This window comes from Pituophis catenifer, unplaced genomic scaffold, assembly GCF_029215685.1.
Source record: "Pituophis catenifer annectens isolate HBS135680 unplaced genomic scaffold, rPitCat1.0.hap2 SCAF_5, whole genome shotgun sequence".
NCBI lineage: Eukaryota > Metazoa > Chordata > Lepidosauria > Squamata > Colubridae > Pituophis > Pituophis catenifer.
In genome coordinates, this window is record NW_027256885.1 from 35,833,186 (window position 1) to 35,852,507 (window position 19,322).

A 19,322-nucleotide genomic window follows, 5' to 3' on the forward strand; every position below is an offset into this window, starting at 1 on the left:
CTTTTGGATTCTCATTTTTTTGACCTTGGATTGGACTGGACCTTGATTTCTGGACTGATTTGGATACCTTCAATTCTTGAATCTAATAAAAAAAAGAAAGAAAATTCCTTATATTCCCTACCACCAACGGCTGGGTAAGTCTACTGGCCCCTATCCTGTTTGGCCATATTAATTTCCCCTAATAAGAAGCTCTGCCCAGCCACGGTACCTTCTGTTCAAAATGAATTGCCACGCTTGTGTGTTGGGGCGGCTAATGAGTCCCTGCCCTGCTCTCAGCGGCAAACTCGAACACATTTAGAGCCCAAATTGCCGCTTTAGAGTCCCTGCCCTGCTCTCAGTGGCAAACTCTTCCAAATCCCTTGTTTTCCTGGCGCGAGGGCTGCTTTTGAGCAGCTGCACGCCTATAATGTGTGTGTGGGGGGGAAAAAGCGATTGTTGCTGAGCACGATGCCGGCGCTTTCGCTCTAACGCTTGTTTTAATGGGCGCCATAATGACGAAGCAGCTTTTCCCCTCTTCTGGCCATATTTCGCCCGGCAACAGGCTCGCGCAGGCGCGGTAAGCCTGGGGCTTCATTTTTGCCCGGGAAGGAGCTGTGCAGCCACTGATTGCTTCCGGGGCTGTTTTCTGCCCGGCAACAGCGTCGCAGCCACGCAGGGGTCTTCCTGCGTGTTCTCCATGCCCCTTACAGCTCTACTGTGGCGAGCTGGGGCCGCTAGTCATACCTGCCAGCGCAGCAGCCATGGCTGGAGGTGCCACGCTGCTTTGCTTAATGTGAGCCTGCTTCCTTAGTAGCAGCAATAACAAACTGAATGCTCTGGCGCCCTCTGCTGTTAGCAAGGCTATTACATAATACTGTCACTGGCATTTACCCTATGTTAGTATTATTGATGCAGCCCCTCTTGTCTCTTGATTGGCTGGGATATGTATTAGTTATTGGCATGGTGTTTTTTTGAGCCACTCTGGGCCAAAATAAATAAAAAAAAAGGGGGGGAGTAGCTGTAATCAAACAGCCCCCTGCAATGTGTTAAAATAAATAAATAATTAAATGAATGAATGAAATAAAATGAAACAATACAATTAAGATAAAATAATAATAGTAAGAATGAACATGAAATAATATAAGGGAAGTCCAATTAATAAGGCATGTCAAAGTTATCACTGTGACAAATGTATACTTACCCTTACTCTCCTCGTGTCTTCAGCATTGTCAACATGTCTGACTGCGAGCTTTCTTCCAATTTGGAGCACAGTTCTGGCCCCTCTGAGGCTCCAGCTTCTCCAGGCCCTGCAAGAAAAAAGTAAAAAAAGCGGCATAAGTCTGGGAATAACACCGCTCCGGCCGTTTCAATGAGGAGCTGTACTGCTTCTGCGGCTGCCGCCAAGGATGCTGACAGACGCCATAAGGCGCTCGAGCGACAATTTGATCGGGCTCAGCGACAGGCTCAGTTGATTGCTGCGCCTGCCATCATGCCACCAGCCGGCACTGTAGTGCATTCTGTTTCCCATTCAGGGATCATGCCATCGGTATACCAGGGTCTCTCTCCAGTGATCGAATCTCCTTCGATGCCTGCTGTAGTACATCCTTCTGCTGCCGCCTCGAACAATTTTGCAGTTCCGGTGGATTTGTCCCAGACTAGACCACCTACTCAGCGCCCTCCTCCAGAGGCTACCTACACCCCCACGGCCGCGGGGCTTCGTTCGGGGGGAACCTCACATGTTATGCTAGCTTGTGACATTGAGAATATCATTTCTTAGTCTATATCCAAGACCTTGGCAGCTAGCGCACACCAACCTATACTGTACAGGCCGGTCTCTATAGCTGCTTCTCCTCCTCCTCCACCACCACCACCAACTCCACCAACTCCTCCGGCTCCTCGGGGCTCTCATGCTGATGACCCGGCAGAACGCTATTCGCCGCAGTTGGAGTCTGCGCAAGCTGAGGACTCCTACCTGGAGGATGAGGAGGCCCCAAGAGACATGGAGTTTTCCGATAACGACAATCTACTCCCTGACAGGCCGGCTTTCACTGGCCTGTTTCGACCGTCTCTATTTAAGTCTCTGCTTCACAAAGCAAAGGCGTCTACTCATACGGCTACCTTGGAGGGCCTCTCCGACCCGCCAACAGCGTCTCAGCCACACGACGCTATGTTTAACATGCCTAAGACTGAACAATCATTCATTCCGTGTCCTCAACTGTTCACGGAGGTTGTACAACGATCTTGGAATCTGCCATCTTCCTTACCGGCTCCTACCGGTCTTGACCGCAAGTTATACTGTTCGGCCCCGTCTCTGCAGGATGTTTTGACCTTGCTAGTGGTGGATACTCCTGTCGTGAACCTGACTTCATCCTCCTCGCTCCTGTCTCACGACATCGCCGACGGCCTCCGGACGGAGGACCGGAAGGCGGAACTCACAGCCCGCAAGACGCACAATGCAGCGGCCTGGGCGGTTAAGGCGGCGACCTCGGCGTCGTTTTTCAACAGGGCAACCCTCATTTGGTTGCGCCAACTCCAGGAGCGCTTGCCACCGGAGGACACAAGGGTCCACCAAGACCATAATAAGATTGTAGTGGCCACCGAGTATTCTGCTGACGCTTCACTCAATGCCGCCAAGTTTGTGTCTTGTGCCCTGGCCTCTTCGGTGACATCCAGATGTCTCCTATGGCTAAGGCACTGGAAAGCGGACATGAAATCAAAGTGGAGGCTTGCGTCAGCCCCCTACAAGGGGACTCACCTCTTCAGGGAAGCGTTAGACCCGATTCTAGTAGAGGACAAGGACAAGCGTAAGGTCATGCCCTCGTCTTATCGGCGGACCGAGCGCAAGTTTTCCTCATACAGCCATTGACAGCCCTTTCGTGCTGAGCCAGGGCCCAGCGGGTCCTTCCCCACGAGACAATATTTCCAAGGTCCTGTTCGTTCCTACGACAGATCTTCCTTCTGTGATCGTGGCAGATCCAGCTGGGTGGGACTGACCTTAGAGCTTCGATCCTGCCCCCACAACAGGTTCATTCAATGCCCGTGTCGTCCAACCCAACCAAACGCCGGCTGATGGAGGAGGAAATTCAACATCTCATCGACATTTCCGCCATAGAGCCAGTTCCCACAAAACACCGTGGAACCGGTTTCTATTCGATCTTTTTCCTGGTTCCAAAACATTCCGGGGGCTGCAGAGGAATCCTCGATCTCAAAGAGCAGAACAAATACATACTATACCACCAGTTCAAAATGCAATCCCTGAAATCCATCCTGGGATGCAATCGACGGGGAGATTGGATGACCTCTGTGGACCTCAAGGAAGCCTACCTCCACATCCCAATCCGACCCTCCCAACGTTGTTTCCTCCGTTTCTCTTACAATCACCAGCATTTTCAGTACAAGGCGATGCCCTTCGGGCTCTCTTCCGCCCCCAGAACCTTTACAAAGCTCCTGTCTGCCGTTGCTGCATGTCTTCGACAGGTACCAATCAGAGTACTTTGTTATTTGGACGATGTGCTCATCTTGTCCACACAGAACAACGCCACACGGGACCTGGCCACGGTTTGCCACTGCCTTCAACAGCACGGCTTCTCCTTGAACCTGCCAAAGAGCCACTTGTACCCCACTACCAGGATCTTGCACCTAGGCTCCATCATAGATTCCAGCAAAGGTCTGGTTTTTCTGTCCCCGGATCGTTGCCACAGCATCCGGGCATTGATTCGACAGATTCTCTCGCTCCAGTCTGTCCCTCTCATACTTCTGTCTCGTCTTCTCAGGAAGATGATTTCATGCATCTCCATTGTTCCGTGGGCGCGTTTTCATGGTCGCCAGCTTCAATGGTTCATGCTCCCGTACCAATGTTCCCGCCGCAGCAACTCCACAGCTCGAGTATCGCTCCCGTCAGAGGTTCGCGGGTCTCTTCGCTGGTGGATCTCGTCGGCTCTGACGAGGGGCTGCGCCTTCTTGGAGCTGCATCGTCTCCTGATAACAACAGATGCCAGCCTGACCGGATGGGGTGCTCACATGCAGTCCCAAGTTGCTCAGGGCAGTTGGTCCCCGTCGGATCGCCAGAACGAGATCAACTGGCTCGAACTCCGGGCGGTTCGCCTCACTCTCCTCCATTTCCAACCATCAGTGGAGGGCCATCACGTGTTAGTCCGGACGGACAATGTGACGACGATGGCACATGTGAACCGCGAGGGAGGAACTCGCTCGAAACTGCTGATGGACGAGGCTTCCCGGTTGCTGTCTTGGGCGGAGTGTCACCTCCTCTCCCTACGAGCACAACACATCTCCGGGTCGATGAACTTGACCACGGACTGGTTGAGCAGAACGCAAATAGACAACACGGAATGGCCTCTCCACCCAGCTATCTTCCGCGAGTTGTCCCACCGTTTCGGGCTTCCCGTCGTAGACCTGTTCGTCGTGACAACACCCAGCTCCCTCGGTTCTTTGCTCACCACCCTTGTCCACACGCGGAGGGGATCGACGCACTCGCAGTTCCCTGGCCTCCGGGCCTGCTATATGCTTTCCCCCTGATTCCGCTTATCCCGCGTCTTGTCCGCAAGATCCTACGTGAGAAGGCGGAAATTCTACTAGTTGCTCCAAACTGGCCACGGAGGGCCTGGTACGTGGATCTGATGAATCTGTCTGTCGCACCACCATGGCGCATTCTGGACGACAGGATTTCTCTCAGCCAGGGGGTCGTGCTGAACCCAGAACCTCAATGGTTGCAGCTGACCGCCTGGCGCTTGAGCGGATCCTCCTGAGAAGGGACAACATCTCTGGAAAGACGATCTCTACTATCCAGGCGTCCCTGCGTCCCTCCACGTGTCGCATCTATAACGCCACCTGGTCTTCATTTTGCAATTGGTGCTCCAGGGCCCACGTGGACCCTACATCCGCATCTGTCCCTGAGGTGATAGATTTTCTCCAAGACGGTCTGGACAAGGGACTTGCCCTGAACACGCTCCGTCGACAAGTTGTGGCCTTGTCCACAGTTCTTTCCGCCAAAAACGACCTACCTCTCTTGCACGACGCGAAGATTCGAGGTTTTCTCCAGGGCGCTGCGAACCTGAGACCCCCGGTCGTCCACCGATACCCGACCTGGGACTTGTCTTTGGTCCTTCAAGCATTTACACAGTCTCCCTTCGAGCCGTTAGGTTCCATCAGCTTACGGCTTCTCACCTTAAAGACTGCCTTCTTGGTCGCGATTATCTTGGCTCGCCGCGTTTCCGAACTGGTCGTCTTATCCGTACGAGACCATCTCTGCACGTTCTACCCTAACCGGGTGGTTCTTCAACTGGACCTGTCGTTCCTGTCGAAGGTCAACTCCCTCTACCACCGTCAACAGGAGTTGGTTCTTCCGGACTTCTGCCCGGACCCGAGACATCCGCGAGAGGCCCAATGGCACACCTTAGATGTCCGCAGGGCCTTACGCAGGTATATTCGGAGGTCTAGCCATTTCCGTAAGTCGGAAGCGCTGTTCGTCTCCTTTCTGCCCGCGACGATGGGAAGGAAGGTCTCCTCGTCCACCATCGGGAGATGGCTGAAGGCCTGTATCTCCAAGGCGTACATGATTCTGAACAAACCGGTTCCCGGCAGGATTTTACCACATTCTACACGAAGTGCTTCCACCACGGCCGCCTGGGCGACTCAAGCCACCATCGCTGACATCTGCAAAGCAGCGACTTGGACGTCTTTGAATACGTTCATCCGCCACTACAAAGTTGATTCATTCGCCTCGGCTGACGCCTCCTTTGGCCGGCGGGTTCTGCAATCTGTGTGTTTTGCTCCGGTCACGTAGGTGCAGCCTTCTGTTCCACCCTAATTAACCTTGCTTCGGCATGTCCCTCGCTTTTGGATTCTCCAAGCAGCACGCTGGAGATTGGACGTTGCTTACCTGAACGTCCCTTCTAGGCGCGCTTCTGGAGAATCCAACCCGCCCGGTTAGGCTGCTAGGATTGGACCTCACGTCTCCTTGAACTATTTTCTTCGTGAACAAAAACTGACCCTCTGACGTACAGAAGGAGGCGTGGCCACAAAATTTAAAGACATATACACTCAGCACTGACTACTGAACTGATGAATAACCCTCGCTTTTGGATTCTCCAGCAGTGCGCCTAGAAGGGACGTTCAGGTAAGCAACATCCATTCTCTTATTTACTGTAGCAAAACAACATTTTAAATCACTTTCAAATCCATTTTCTGTAACCATTGGAATGCTTATTAATATTTTTTTTTTAAGAAATTCTTTCAAAATATCCACATTTTTTTGTAGTTTTTCTATAATGACATTTCTCACTTTAAAATAGTCATAAAGTCTATAAACAATTCTTGGTAATATTCAAAGCTTCATTCACGTTTTCTTATTTTCTATAAAGAACAATATTTTAAACCATTTTAAAGAAACAATTTTCTGTAGTCATTGAATCTATCAACAATTCTTATTAATAATCAAAAATTCATTCATAATCTTCATATTTCTTGTAGTTTTTCTATAATCACATTTTCCCCACCTTAAAAATCACTTCTCTTAATAATAGTAATGAAAGGTAAAAGTAGGAAAGAGAAAGGGAGAAGAAAAAAGGAATAAAAGTATAGCAGAAAAAATCAAAAAGAAAGATTCAAAAAGAGAAAGGGAAAAAAAAAGGAAAACAAAAAGAGAGGAATATAATAAGAGGATATTAAAAAAAGGAAAGAAAAAGTAGAAAAGAGAGAGAAAGAAGCAGGAGGAACGCTCCTCCTTACATTATTTAGACATCAATTACATAGAAAGTATTTACATCCATTTTAATCAAACTGTGGTACTTTTCTTATCTTGCTACCCAGTATATTCCGGTTTTCTTTCTCCAATCTGTCCAAACTTACTTTCTTTTTTTTCTTTTCAGTTCCAATATCAATAAAGTTATAAAGACTAAAGGATTTAGTTCTTTTGTATTCCATATATGGTATCATCATGTCGTCTTGTGGGGCTCCGCCCTTCCCTTATGTTAAAACCATTAATCAGTGATTTTAATTGTTCCAATTAATTTCTTCTTTCCAACTGTCCATAAGTAGTCCAGAGACAGTTTAAGTACATCTAAAATCAAACCTCCTTAATTTTTCCTCAAAATAATCCAATTCTGGAAGCAAGAGACAAAGTTTCTTCTTTAAACAGCAAACTTTCCACAGTTGCAATTTGCACTTTCACTTTCTCAGCCATTTTAACTTCCTCCGCTTGTTATTCTCATAGCTTTAAAAAAACATTCTGCTTGTTTCCTCTTCTCCTTCTTCCCCTTCCAAGCTAATCTATTCTCATTAAAGACCAAAAAAATATCAAATTTTAAATCCATCCAAAGGGACATTAAATTCCAAAAGCAGTCAATTGGTGCTATTGCCCTTTAATGGGTCTTCTCCTTGTTAATTGTTTAAATTCTTTGCCCAAATAGTTTTTAGCCGCTGTTAGGGCCAGGGCATTATTAATATTTAAATGTTTGAAATCTGTTCTCGCCTGGGCTAATCCTACTCACCCGGTATTCAAACATCTTGCTCCTGCGGCTTACAATGCATTAAGCAATAGCCTTCATACTTTTGTATCTTTTATACAAAGTCAGCTTATTGCCCCCACAAACCGGGTCCTCATTTTACCTACCTTAGAAAGGATGGAAGGCTGAGTCAACCTTGAGCCTGGTGAGAATTGAACTCGCAGTAATTGCAGGCAGCTGGAAGCTAAATACTACCTTTAACAGTAGCATTAGTCTGCTGCGCCACTCAGGCTATTTTCCCGTCCGCTCACCGCGGCGCCAGCCCCTTTGTTATTCAGCCGCTGTTTTATGGCTTGGGGTCTTATAGATAGTAATATTGCTCTAGGCATTGTTACAAGCCTGGGTTGGTTGTCACTCACCCGGCTTCAAAGAGCTCCATTTCAATCCACTTTCCTCCAGCACATCTCTTAGCCCGGTTGTCACAGTTTCGTGGCCATGGCTGCCGCCCCCCACCGCCGACTCATAGAGGATTCCCTCTGACCTCCGAAGAACTTGCCTGTTCCTCTTGGTCTCCCGAGGTATCCCTCCTTTTTCCCCGTCCCTGCAGGACGGTTCCAGTCCGAAGACCCATCGGCGGCGGTTCGGCAGCCAGGGTTTTCGTGGCGCTCATCAGAGCCCGCTATTTCCCCGACTGTCTCGCTGCGACGCCAAACTGGAAATCCCCTAGCCTGCCTTTCTTAATTGACCGGTATTGTTTCCACTTTTCTCAATAAATGGGGTCATGTCCTGTCCTTAATCCCATCGACCTGGAGGTGAAGATGTTTTGTGAATAGGTTTGGCCCAGAATTTCTTAATGGGCATCTGCTGTAGGCTATTAAGAAAGACTGTGGGCTGCTTTCTTCTCTAAGAACATGTTTCTCCATTTCTCCTTTGGGGAAATATAATATTCTATCTCTTTTAATATTCCCCAGAATATTTCATTCGGGGTGGTGGTGGTTCCCATAGTAGTATAGTACTTCTACGTTTCTAATGTTAATTCTTTGGAGATATTCTTGGAAATACATTCCAATGTCCAGTTACATTTTCCTGTCCCTGTTTTATACATACATTTGATTTGCTATAACTCATTGCTGGTTTATTTGCTGTTGTAGGAAGAATCATAAGACAACCCCCCTCTTTATTTCCATGCCCCCAGAGAAGGCAAAGAAAAAACATTCATAGAAACTGAAGCAATTCCTGCCTCCCAGCCAGAATGGCTTCAAGTAACCCAGGTTAGAAGACTGAGACAGGCTGAATGGACAGGAATTAAGGATTAAGTCAGAAAACAAAAAAGGCACACAGAATTTACATTTCCCAAGGCTAGCCTTATTTATTTATTTATTTTATTTATTTTATTTATTTATCGGACTTATATGCCGCCCTTTCTCCACAAGGACTCAGGGCGGCTCACAGCAATAAGGAACAACAAGTCCAAATTAAAATTCAAACAATAAAAGAATCTAAAATTCCCATTATAACCCCTTCAGTCCAGGCCAGCCTGGCGAAACAACCATGTTTTAAGGTCACGGCAGAAAGAGCGAAGGTCGGGGGCCACCCGGAGCTCCAAGGGGAGCTGATTCCAGAGGGTAGGTGCGCCTACAGAGAAGGCTCGCTCTCTAGGGGCCGTCAGCCGACATTGCTTGGCCGACGGAACCCCAAGTAGGCCCTCTCTGTGTGAGCGCACCGGGCGATGGGGAGCTGTTGCTGGCTGCAGGTGATCCGCCAGATACCCCGGGCCTAAGCCATGTAGGGCTTTATAAGTAATCACCAACACCTTGAACCTCACCCACTGGGTGGTGGTCAGCCTTGACCCTGACCACCACCCAGGAAATAGGGACAATTAGAATACAGAATCTAATCTAATCTAATCAAATAACCCCATCAGGCATCTCAATCTCAAAGGTCCAAAAGGGTATAAGAACCACTCGACTCCCCATGCCAGGCTGTCAGCTGTCCCAGAACCAATGCTGAGTCACTTAGCTTCTGATTCCTAAATAAATGGAGACCTTCTTTCCTGGAGCCTGCCTCCAAATTCATTGGCACCTATGTCTTTCTCCCGGCTTGGAACCAGACCGAATTTTACTTCCAACACTGTCAAATATATGTATACTGTTTTGAAAACCAAGGCACCGTATAAAGATAACTATAACTTTTAGTAAGACTGTGCTCAATATCTTTTCTAAAATGTGAATGCTATTTTATATTACAGGGTGCCTTGAGGTGGCGTTGAGGTTTACATCCTGGAATCTTCTTTCTAAGAATCGGAAACAAGGGACTCCTTTCTAGTTTGGATATGGCCAACCGAGGAGCAAGTAGACCCAATGGGCCCAATGCTGGGAATAAAATATGTCAGTTCAAATTAGTTCTTCTTGGTGAATCTGCAGTTGGCAAATCAAGTCTGGTGCTTCGCTTTGTAAAAGGCCAGTTTCATGAGTTCCAAGAGAGTACAATTGGAGGTGAGAAATGTTACAATTTCAAGTTTAATCGTTTATGCTTATGAATCAGTAATGCATGTCAAGGTAAATAATTATGGCTTGATTGTGTCACTATCACAGACTTATTATGTTACTTGTGTAATTTTAAAATGATTTTGAATTCTTTTTTTCATTGATTTTTTAAGTATCTGGTTTAAAAATCCAGGTGACAATTTTTAGTGAAAGTTCTTCAAATAAGATACATCTAAGTGTATATATTTTTATAACCTGCTGTATCTTACAGTTAAGTTACAAGTAATTGTCACTTACTGTAATGGTATGTGGATATGACCCTGAAAGACTGGGAGAAGAGATGCTGCCCAGGGAACAGTCAGATAAGTGGGAGCATAGCTCACAGCTGCATAATTGGCAGAGCAAGAGGCTCAGGGGGGACCCTCCCTAAGTTATCAAGCTGTAAAGGTGATGGCAGGAGAATTACACTCTCAGACTTGCCAGATTGATGTCAGCCTTACCAGGTATACCAGACAGGAAAGACAGACAGATAAGCTAATTCTACTTTATTGTAAAGCTACATTAACATAATCTTGCATTGCCTACTAAGCCTCTTGCTTCCATCCATTGTGCAGCTGTGGGCTGTACTCCCTTTTATCTGATCATTTCTTAGGCAGTATACCCGGTCTCCCAAGGTCATTCCCACATACCATTACACTTACCAACCATTTGTTCAGTGACTGATGTTACGATGACCTTTGCAGTATCCCTCGCTCACGTGGTCGCCATTACAGTCAGTGTTTTCCTGTGCCTGACCTGGGGAGGGGGTTTCCCCTGCAGAGACATGCATCATGATACCAGTGATGTTTATGAGGAAAATTAACATGTTGGCTGTTCAGAGCATTACTGTTACCACTCTGTCATAGCTGCTAGTAGAGGTCTTGGAACGGTATCTAGGTGTACTATTGATATTATCCAAGAAAAGATGTTGCCTATGGCCACAAGTTGAAGCACAATTTAAGTGCCTAAAGCATGCTAGCTGTGTTATATTAGCAGCTTGATATGTGTGATTCTAACTAGGAAATGAGTCTCTGTGTCATCTTTGCAATAACCTTAAGCAATATATTAATGTTAATTCATGATTACATGGTTGTGAGTCACTGTGTAGTCCATCATATTTATATCACATCACAGTCCCCAAATTCAGGAGACCCGTATCTTTAGCTCTGCTTAATGCTCTCCCCACAGCTGTCCTGGAAGGAAAATACAGGAAAAAACCATATAAAACTCAATAATGCTCCTGTGATATGCTTATGTCTGTATTGCTAGTTTTACAGGGACATTCACCACCAGTTGATTACCCCTCTTTTCTTTAAATGTCCAGGGAACTCTAATAATTTTTATTTGCATTATCTGTCAATCAAGATAAATTTATTTCCCCAAAATAGCAAAACTTCGCTACATTATGTGTAAGCTTTGCTCACAAATAATTGCCAATAGTTCTTGTCGTTAGGAGAAAGTTTTATGTTGGTTGGTTGTTTTATTGTATGTACTTTTATTGGTCAATGACCAAAATAAAAGTTTCTGTCTGACTGTCTAATACAGTTGTTGGTAGGAACCTAAAGTCTTCTTTGGCCATGATGGTGGATGAGTGCTTATGAAGAAAGTAGAGAAAACCCTATGTTACTTCCTTTATTGTAGTTGTAAAACAGTGATTATCAACACTGCTGATCAATAACCCTTACACAGAAATTCTTTTTTGCATAGAGCGAGAGAGCTGTTATTGATTTGCTTGGGTTTTTCCAGCATTCTCCCCTCCATCCAAAACACTTCATGGATCAGGCACATGTTTAGGTTTCGGTGTTCTATTCAGGGACAATTTGTTCATGGACTGTTTTGTACATCCTTAGTAATTGATAACATTCCAATGTTTTGACATATTTAATGAACAAATTGCTGTTTCTTTTTGAATAACAGTATTGTATGATCAAAACACTAATATTTAATACACAGATTATGATTATGTAGAGGAAGAAGTTACTTCCCAATTTTGGGTTGGTTATCAGGCACTGGGTGGCAACGTTGAACATTTAATCTTCCTTTGTGAACTGTTTTTTTAAAATTAAATCAATTTTAATAGTAAATGGGTATAGGACAACCTAAAAACAAGGAAATAGGTCCCTTGAGCCTTAAGATCTGGTCTAGCTGAGGGCCAATACACTGGCTATGTATGCAATAGTGGGATGAAAACATATAATCTGTACTCTTGGACATTTCCAAAGGCCTACCATGAAGGTTGCCCTGTGAGTTATTAGCCAGTAATCTTTGTATGTGGTAACCAATAAAATTAGGGCTACCAAATGTGAACTGTAAAGAACTGGACAACAAATACATGGCAGTAAAGAGATGTCTATATCTCTTTGCTGCCATCTTTGGTAATACAGACAAGCTAATGTAAGCTGAAAGAAATACATAATACAGTGCTTGGGTTCACACAATCTGCTACATCATCATGTCACTTGCTTCAGATTTCTTGCAATAGAAAACAGTGAACATAGACATTGTGGTTTGTAAATCATAAATCATAATTGCAGTTTATTCAATGAACTATGGGAAAATTAATAATTTATATGCTGCTTGACTCCCAGCGACTATGTTGTAGAAAACATGTCACAGAGGAAATAATGTTGCATGTAAACTAGACCACAGTGAAAATTCTCCATACATCCTGTTCTTTGTACTCCAAATTTATAAACCATTGGATCTAATTTGTAATTTTTCAGGAATTTGAAGTCTAATAGAAAAGAATATTTGCAGCTCAGGGTTGAAATGAGGGGTCCTTGGTGCTCTCTGAGCTTGGTTGTTTTCTTGCAGATGTTCCATTACCCAAGCTTCTCCTTTCTTTATATATGTCAGTGCTGGGACGCTGACACTAGATAACACTGGCACTGATGATATTGCCTCGTTTGGATAGTGAAACTGTTTCAAGAAAATAACCAAGCTCAGAGAGAACCAAGAACCCCTAATTTGAAATCTGCCTGACAGACTTTATCAGTTATAATACCACCTCAGTGTTAAAGCTTGTTCTCATGTGTTTTATACTGTTACTCCTTTCTTTGCAACGTACTGCACAGCTATAGCATTCTATTACCCCCACCTTGTTTTGGTGGAGTTGAAAGAAAAAAGTTTCTTTCAACATATAAATAATAAGAAAAAAGTCAAGGAAACAGTTGCTCCACTAAAGAGAGAAGATGGCAAAGAAGTAACAGGCAATACAGAGAAAGCAGAGCTGCTTAACTCATTCTTTGCATCAGTCTTCACACAAAAAGAAACTATAGCCCAACCTACCAAAAACATAACCATAAAAGACAGACTAGAAATAAAAATTAAAATAAGAGAATGGTAAGAGAACATCTGTCTGATCTTGACGACTATAAATCACTGGGACCTGACACATTACATCCCAGAGTTCTAAAGGAGCTGGCAGATGTTATCTCAGAACCATTGTACCATATCTTTCAAAAATCCTGGAGCACTGGGGAACTACCTGAGGATTGGAAAAGAGCTGATGTGGTTCCCATCTTCAAAAAAGGAAAAAAACCAGACCCAGGAAACTACAGACCAATCAGCCTGACATCAATACCTGGGAAGATCCTGGAAAAGATAATCAAAAGGTAGATCTGTGAACACATAGAAACAAATAAAATTATAACTAGAAGCCAGCATGGGTTTGTTAAAAACAGATCATGCCAAACCAATCATATTCCATACTTTGACAAAGTGACTAAGTAGACCAGCAAAATGCCATGGACATAGTATATTTAGATTTCAGTAAGGCATTTGACAAAGTGTAGACCACAGTCTACTTCTTGGTAAGCTAGAAAAATATGGGATAGACGTCATCAACACCAGATGGATTTGTAACTGGCTGACAAACCGTACTCAACAAGTAGTCCTTAATGTTACTACATCTACATGGAGGGGAATAAGCAATGGGGTACCACAAGGTTCCATCTTAGGCCCAGTACTGTTCAATATCTTCATAAATGACTTAGATGCGGGAATAGAAGGGGAACTCATCAAATTTGCAGATGACACTAAACTGGCAGGAACAGCCAACACCCAAGAAGACAAGATCAGGATCCAAAAGGATCTTGACAAACTTGAACAATGGGCCCTATCCAACAAAATGAAATTTAATGTGGAGAAAAGGAAGGTTTTACACTTAGGCAAAAAAAAAAACCCCAAAGGTACAAGTACAGATTAGGCAAAACCTGGCTCAAAAATAGTAACTCTGAGAGGGACCTTGGTGTTCTAGTGGACAATCACTTAAATATGAGCTAGCAGTGTGTGGCAGCAGCCAAAAAAGCTAATACAATCCTTGGTTGCATAAACAGGCATAGAATCAAAATCACGTGAAGTATTAATACTGCTTTATAAAACCTTAGTAAGACCACACCTGGAATGCTGCAACCAATTTTGGCTACCACATTACAAAAAAAATGTCAAGACTTGGGGGAAAAGTGCAGAGAAGAGCAACTAAAATGATTTAAGGGCCTGGAGACTGACATATGAAGAACGGTTACAGGAACTGGGTATGACTAGTCTAGAGAAAAGAAGGACTAGGTGTGACATGATACCAGTATTCCAGTATTTGAGAGGCTGCCACAAAGATGAGGGGTTCAACTTATTTTCCAAAGCACCAGAAGGCAAGACAAGAAACAATGGGTGGAAACTAATCAAGGAGAGAAGCAACATGGAATTAAGGAGAAACTTTCTAACAGTGAGAACAATTAACCAGTGGAATAGTTTGCCTTCAGAAGTTGTAGGTGCTTTATCACTGGAGGTCTTTAAGAAGTGACTGGACAGCCACTTATCTGAAATGGTATAGGGTCTCCTGCTTAAGCAGGGGGTTGGACTAGAAGAACTCCAAAGTCCCAGCTCTATTCTGATTGATTGATATAATTGGTTCTACTTGTTCTTTCCAGAATACAATACACCCAGATATAATTTTTATCCCCTCTGGACTGAAATCGTCTTTAAGAAAGAGATAATTCATAGTAATAACTAAATAACTAGACAAATGCAGTTGGAATTGATCATTTAAGTTTAGAAACTTGGGGCACAGCAATGTGTCTCATAGGAAGTAAGGAAATGATATAGAACAGTGATGGCTAACCTTTTTGCCGTTGTGTGCCAAAAGCAGAGGGAGTGTGAGGGGCTCGCGCGCGTGTGTGCCCACACCCATAATTCAATGTGCCCCGGGCTGTTTCCGGCCTCCGGGGGTGGTGGGGAAGGCCGTTTTCACTCTCCCCAGGCTCCTAGAAAGCCTCTGGAGCCTAGGGAGAGCAAAAAACAGGCCTCCCCCCCCCCCCGAGGCCCTCCAGAGGCTAGAAGGCCTGAAAATCAGCTGGCCGGCGAGCACATGCGCACTGCAGCTGAGCTAGGGCAATGCTTGCGTGCCCGCCGATATGGCTCCGCGTGCCATCTGTGGCACGCGTGCCATAGGTTCGTCATCACAGATATAGAACAAAGATCAATTTTCCTTCCAAATAAAAGTAAAGTCTTCTTTTAAGTCAAGCTCAGATCTGGTGATTAAATGGACAAGTTATTAAATGAATCTTCCCCAGTCTGGTAATTTTGAAATATGTAGGAATTATCTTATCATTAATCAGCTGTACCCCTTATCATTTGGATTTAGATAAATGTCATCAGCACAAGGTTAGGGAAAATAGATTAAACAAAATTCTACTTTGCTGTATGAGAAATTGTCTTTCTATATTTAAATATCTATACATTTTAACTATACATTTCAAAAGTTATGAGTTGAATTTAGATTTGACCTTACAGTATATACAGTAATATTAGTAGTCAACTCTAAAATACAGCCCTCTGTCTATAATCATTAAAATAAAGCATTGTTACTATTGTGGAATTTTTAATGGCATGTGGCAGGAAAGAATGTTGTAAGCCAATGGAACATACAGAGAATCCCAATTTCTGTTCCTTTCTCTTTTTTATAGCTGCTTTTTTAACGCAAACGGTATGTCTTGATGATACAACAGTAAAATTTGAAATTTGGGATACAGCTGGTCAAGAACGGTACCACAGTTTGGCACCAATGTATTACAGAGGAGCACAGGCAGCTATAGTTGTATATGATATTACCAATGAGGTAGGTAAAGTTAATGTGAGAGTTGGACTCTCAGTTCTCAATAGAAAATGTTGATATAGTATTCATTTTCACAATATAAATGAGTATTTTTCTTCTTTGCAGTATTTTTGCTCTACTTTTAACATTTAATGGCAGTTGTTCAATGACATAGTTTATTTATCTTCAAACAATTTAGGATGACAGAGCATTTTTCCCTCCTCTCCCTGCCACTTTCCTATGTATTAGGGGTTTTGAATATAGACTAGATTGCAGGAAATCATCATGTGCTATACATTGCCCCTAAAATTGCTGTTGTTTTTCAGGTTTTAAAGCAGTTTTCATTGTGTGTTCCCAAATTCTCTTGTCACTTTGTAAAATATTAAAAAGGTCTGTTTTATACCATAGAACATCAAATTGTCCTATTGTGCTTTTGAACAGCCCAAGCTCTTCACTGAGTGAAAACATTGCTCTCTGTTATGAGGCTATAGCACAAAAAAACACATTTTGGAATTGTTTCCTTCAAAATTAATTAAGACAATTTAATATTTTTATACAGATATTTCTGCCTCTTTTGTGGGTTCTTGCTGTGTTTCCTTGTTTATTCCTTTTTTATGTTTATAATATAAGTATTTCATATATAATATTACATAATATATAATATAAAAACAACAGAATAAGGTTGTCTGCATTGACGCTTGTTCCAAAGAAACAGCTAGCACAAGCATTAAAAGATGCCACTACTATAATATCAAATATAAGTACCAGCTCACTGCAAGAAACAAACCAACTAATGTACAGCACAGCTACAGTTATAATTGAATACCTGGGATGCAAAATCAACAAAGAAGAAAAAAAGCCAAATGGTGCAACACCAAAATGGAAGATCAGGATGGAAAATAAGATCAGCAAGCTGAGATCAGATGCAAGCAAGCCAGAACAGACGAAAGAAAAGAAGCTAAAGAACAAGAAGACCAAAGAACACCTAATCAAGAAATACCACTTAGAAACAAGGAAGATCAAGGAAACACTGGAAATAATAAAGCAGCAAATAATAGCTATAGCCAAGAAGATCAGCAGATATGAAGCTCAAATGACAAATTATAGGCAGAATCTCCAATTTCAATCCAATCAGAAACATTTCTACCAATACATCAATGGGAGAGACTGCATTGAATCACTCAGTAGCTGACAAGGAAGAAACAGTACAATTCTGGCACAGATACAGGATAACCCAAAGAAATACAACAAGGATGCAGCTTGGTTAAAGCAGGTGGACAAGAATAAAGATGATGATGAAATGAAAGGACTTGTAATAACAGAAATGGTGGAGAAAAAAAGCAAGGAAGATCAAGAATTGGTCAGCACCAGATGAAATAGAACTACATGGTTTTTGGTTGAAACATCTCACTGGTCTATACCCACTTGTTGCCAAGCAGTTTAACAACATAACTGCAAGGAGGTGAAATGGAAGAGTGGCTAACATCTGGGAAAACCTACCTGATAATGAAAGATCCAGCAAAAGGGGCAGTACCAGACAATTACAGGCCAATTACCTGCTTACCAACAACTTTCAAATTGCTAACTGGTGTGGTAGCTGATGCAGTTCCACAGCATCTAGTTGAAAACAAGCTTGTTCCACCTGAGCAGAAAGGAAACTGCCCCAAAAGCAGAGGAACAAAAGATCAACTCCTTAACTGACACAGATGTTTCTGGAAAACTGCAAGAGAAGGAAGACCAACTTGAATGTAGCATGGATTGATTACAAGAAGGCATTCAATTTCCTGCTGCATGATTGGATAATCAAGTGCTTAGACATAACAGGAGTCAGTAGAAGCATCAGAAGCTTTGTGCAAAGATCAATAGCACAATGGAAAACACGGTTGCTGGTTAATGGTCAATGGTCACCCAGACACAAACTGAGCAACGTGGTATATGCAGTGAGCCATGTGCAGATCTGTACATTGGGGAAACAAAACAACCACTTCATAAACGCATGGCACAACATAGGAAAACAAACCCATCAGGACTAGATTCAGCAGTCCATCTGCATTTAAAAGACAAAGGCCACTCTTTTGAAGACAGCAAAGTCCACATTTTGGACAGAGGGGACCGCTGGTTTGAAAGAGGGGTCAAAGAGGCTATCTATGTCAAAATTGAACAGCCCTCCCTCAACAGAGGGGGAGGGATATGACATCATATATCTCCAATCTACAACACAGTCCTTTCAACAGTTCTAAGAAGGCTCCACACTCATTTGTGCCACTCAGGTGACCTTGATGACACAGATAAACCTCCGGGTGGCCTTAACGACTTGCTAAAAGAATGCAAATGAACAGCTGTGTGCAAGGAGTATAAATCCTTCCATTCCCCACCATCCAGTCAGAACTGAAGAAGCTTCTTGGATGAGAAGCGAAAAATCTTCAAAGAAAAACAAAGTCCACTTGCCTTTTAAAAAAAAGCACCTTTGGGATAGTGGACATAGCAGTACCTGGAGACAGCAGAATAGAACAGAAAGAACTGGAGAAGATAACAAAATACAAAGGCCTGCAAATAGAAATAGAAAGGCTGTGGCAAAAGAAAGCAAAGCTAGTACCAATAGTAATAGACACCTTGGGTGCAATCCCAAAACAACTCGAGCACCACTTGATTACCATTGGCATTAACAAAATCACCATTAGTCAATTGCAACAGCTTACATCCTGCAACGATACCACTAACACCATCAAACATCAACATCTGCCTATTCCAGGTCCTTGGGAAGGACTCGCTAGTTGGCCAAAAATGCCAAATCTAGTCTGAACATCTGGCTAACGGTGTGATGAACCATAATAATATAAAATAATGTATCTGTTTTATGTTAAGACAATGAGAGAACACCTATATTGTATCTAGTTCTTTGCCTCAAGATATTAGAAGAATCTTGTAATCAATCTACATTTACAGTATGTTAGAATAAACTGTTAGGGACTGTAATCTATTTCATCACATGTGCAGAGAATAAGATAAGAGGATCTATATGCAAGATAAAATGCAGTAAAATAATAAAATTTGTCAAAGGAAAAAGAAATGTAGGAGTGGTAGACCATAATAAGCCACATAGATAGTGGCTATTTGCAAAACATTTTCCTTTGCCTGTTTCAGGCAAATGACTTGGCTATTTTATAGATTAATTTGTAATCCTAAACAAATCTCCATTGATGGTTAAGAGTTTTGTAGCAGTTTACATTTATAGGAGTTTGTGAAATTAGGAGTTTGTGCAAC

At 43.3% G+C, this 19,322-nt stretch overlaps 1 protein-coding gene across 3 annotated transcripts in view; it reads left to right on the forward strand.

The window, feature by feature from the left end:
• Nucleotides 1-19,322, forward strand: part of RAB5A (RAB5A, member RAS oncogene family) — a 100,913-nt gene that overhangs the window by 14,221 nt on the left and 67,370 nt on the right. For all 3 annotated transcript variants that reach the window (XM_070944486.1, XM_070944488.1, XM_070944489.1), the window contains exons 2-3: nt 9,691-9,937; nt 15,931-16,082. In XM_070944486.1, the coding sequence (XP_070800587.1) occupies nt 9,775-9,937; nt 15,931-16,082 (315 nt within the window). In that variant the 5' untranslated portion in view covers nt 9,691-9,774. The remainder of the gene's footprint in view (nt 1-9,690; nt 9,938-15,930; nt 16,083-19,322) is intronic.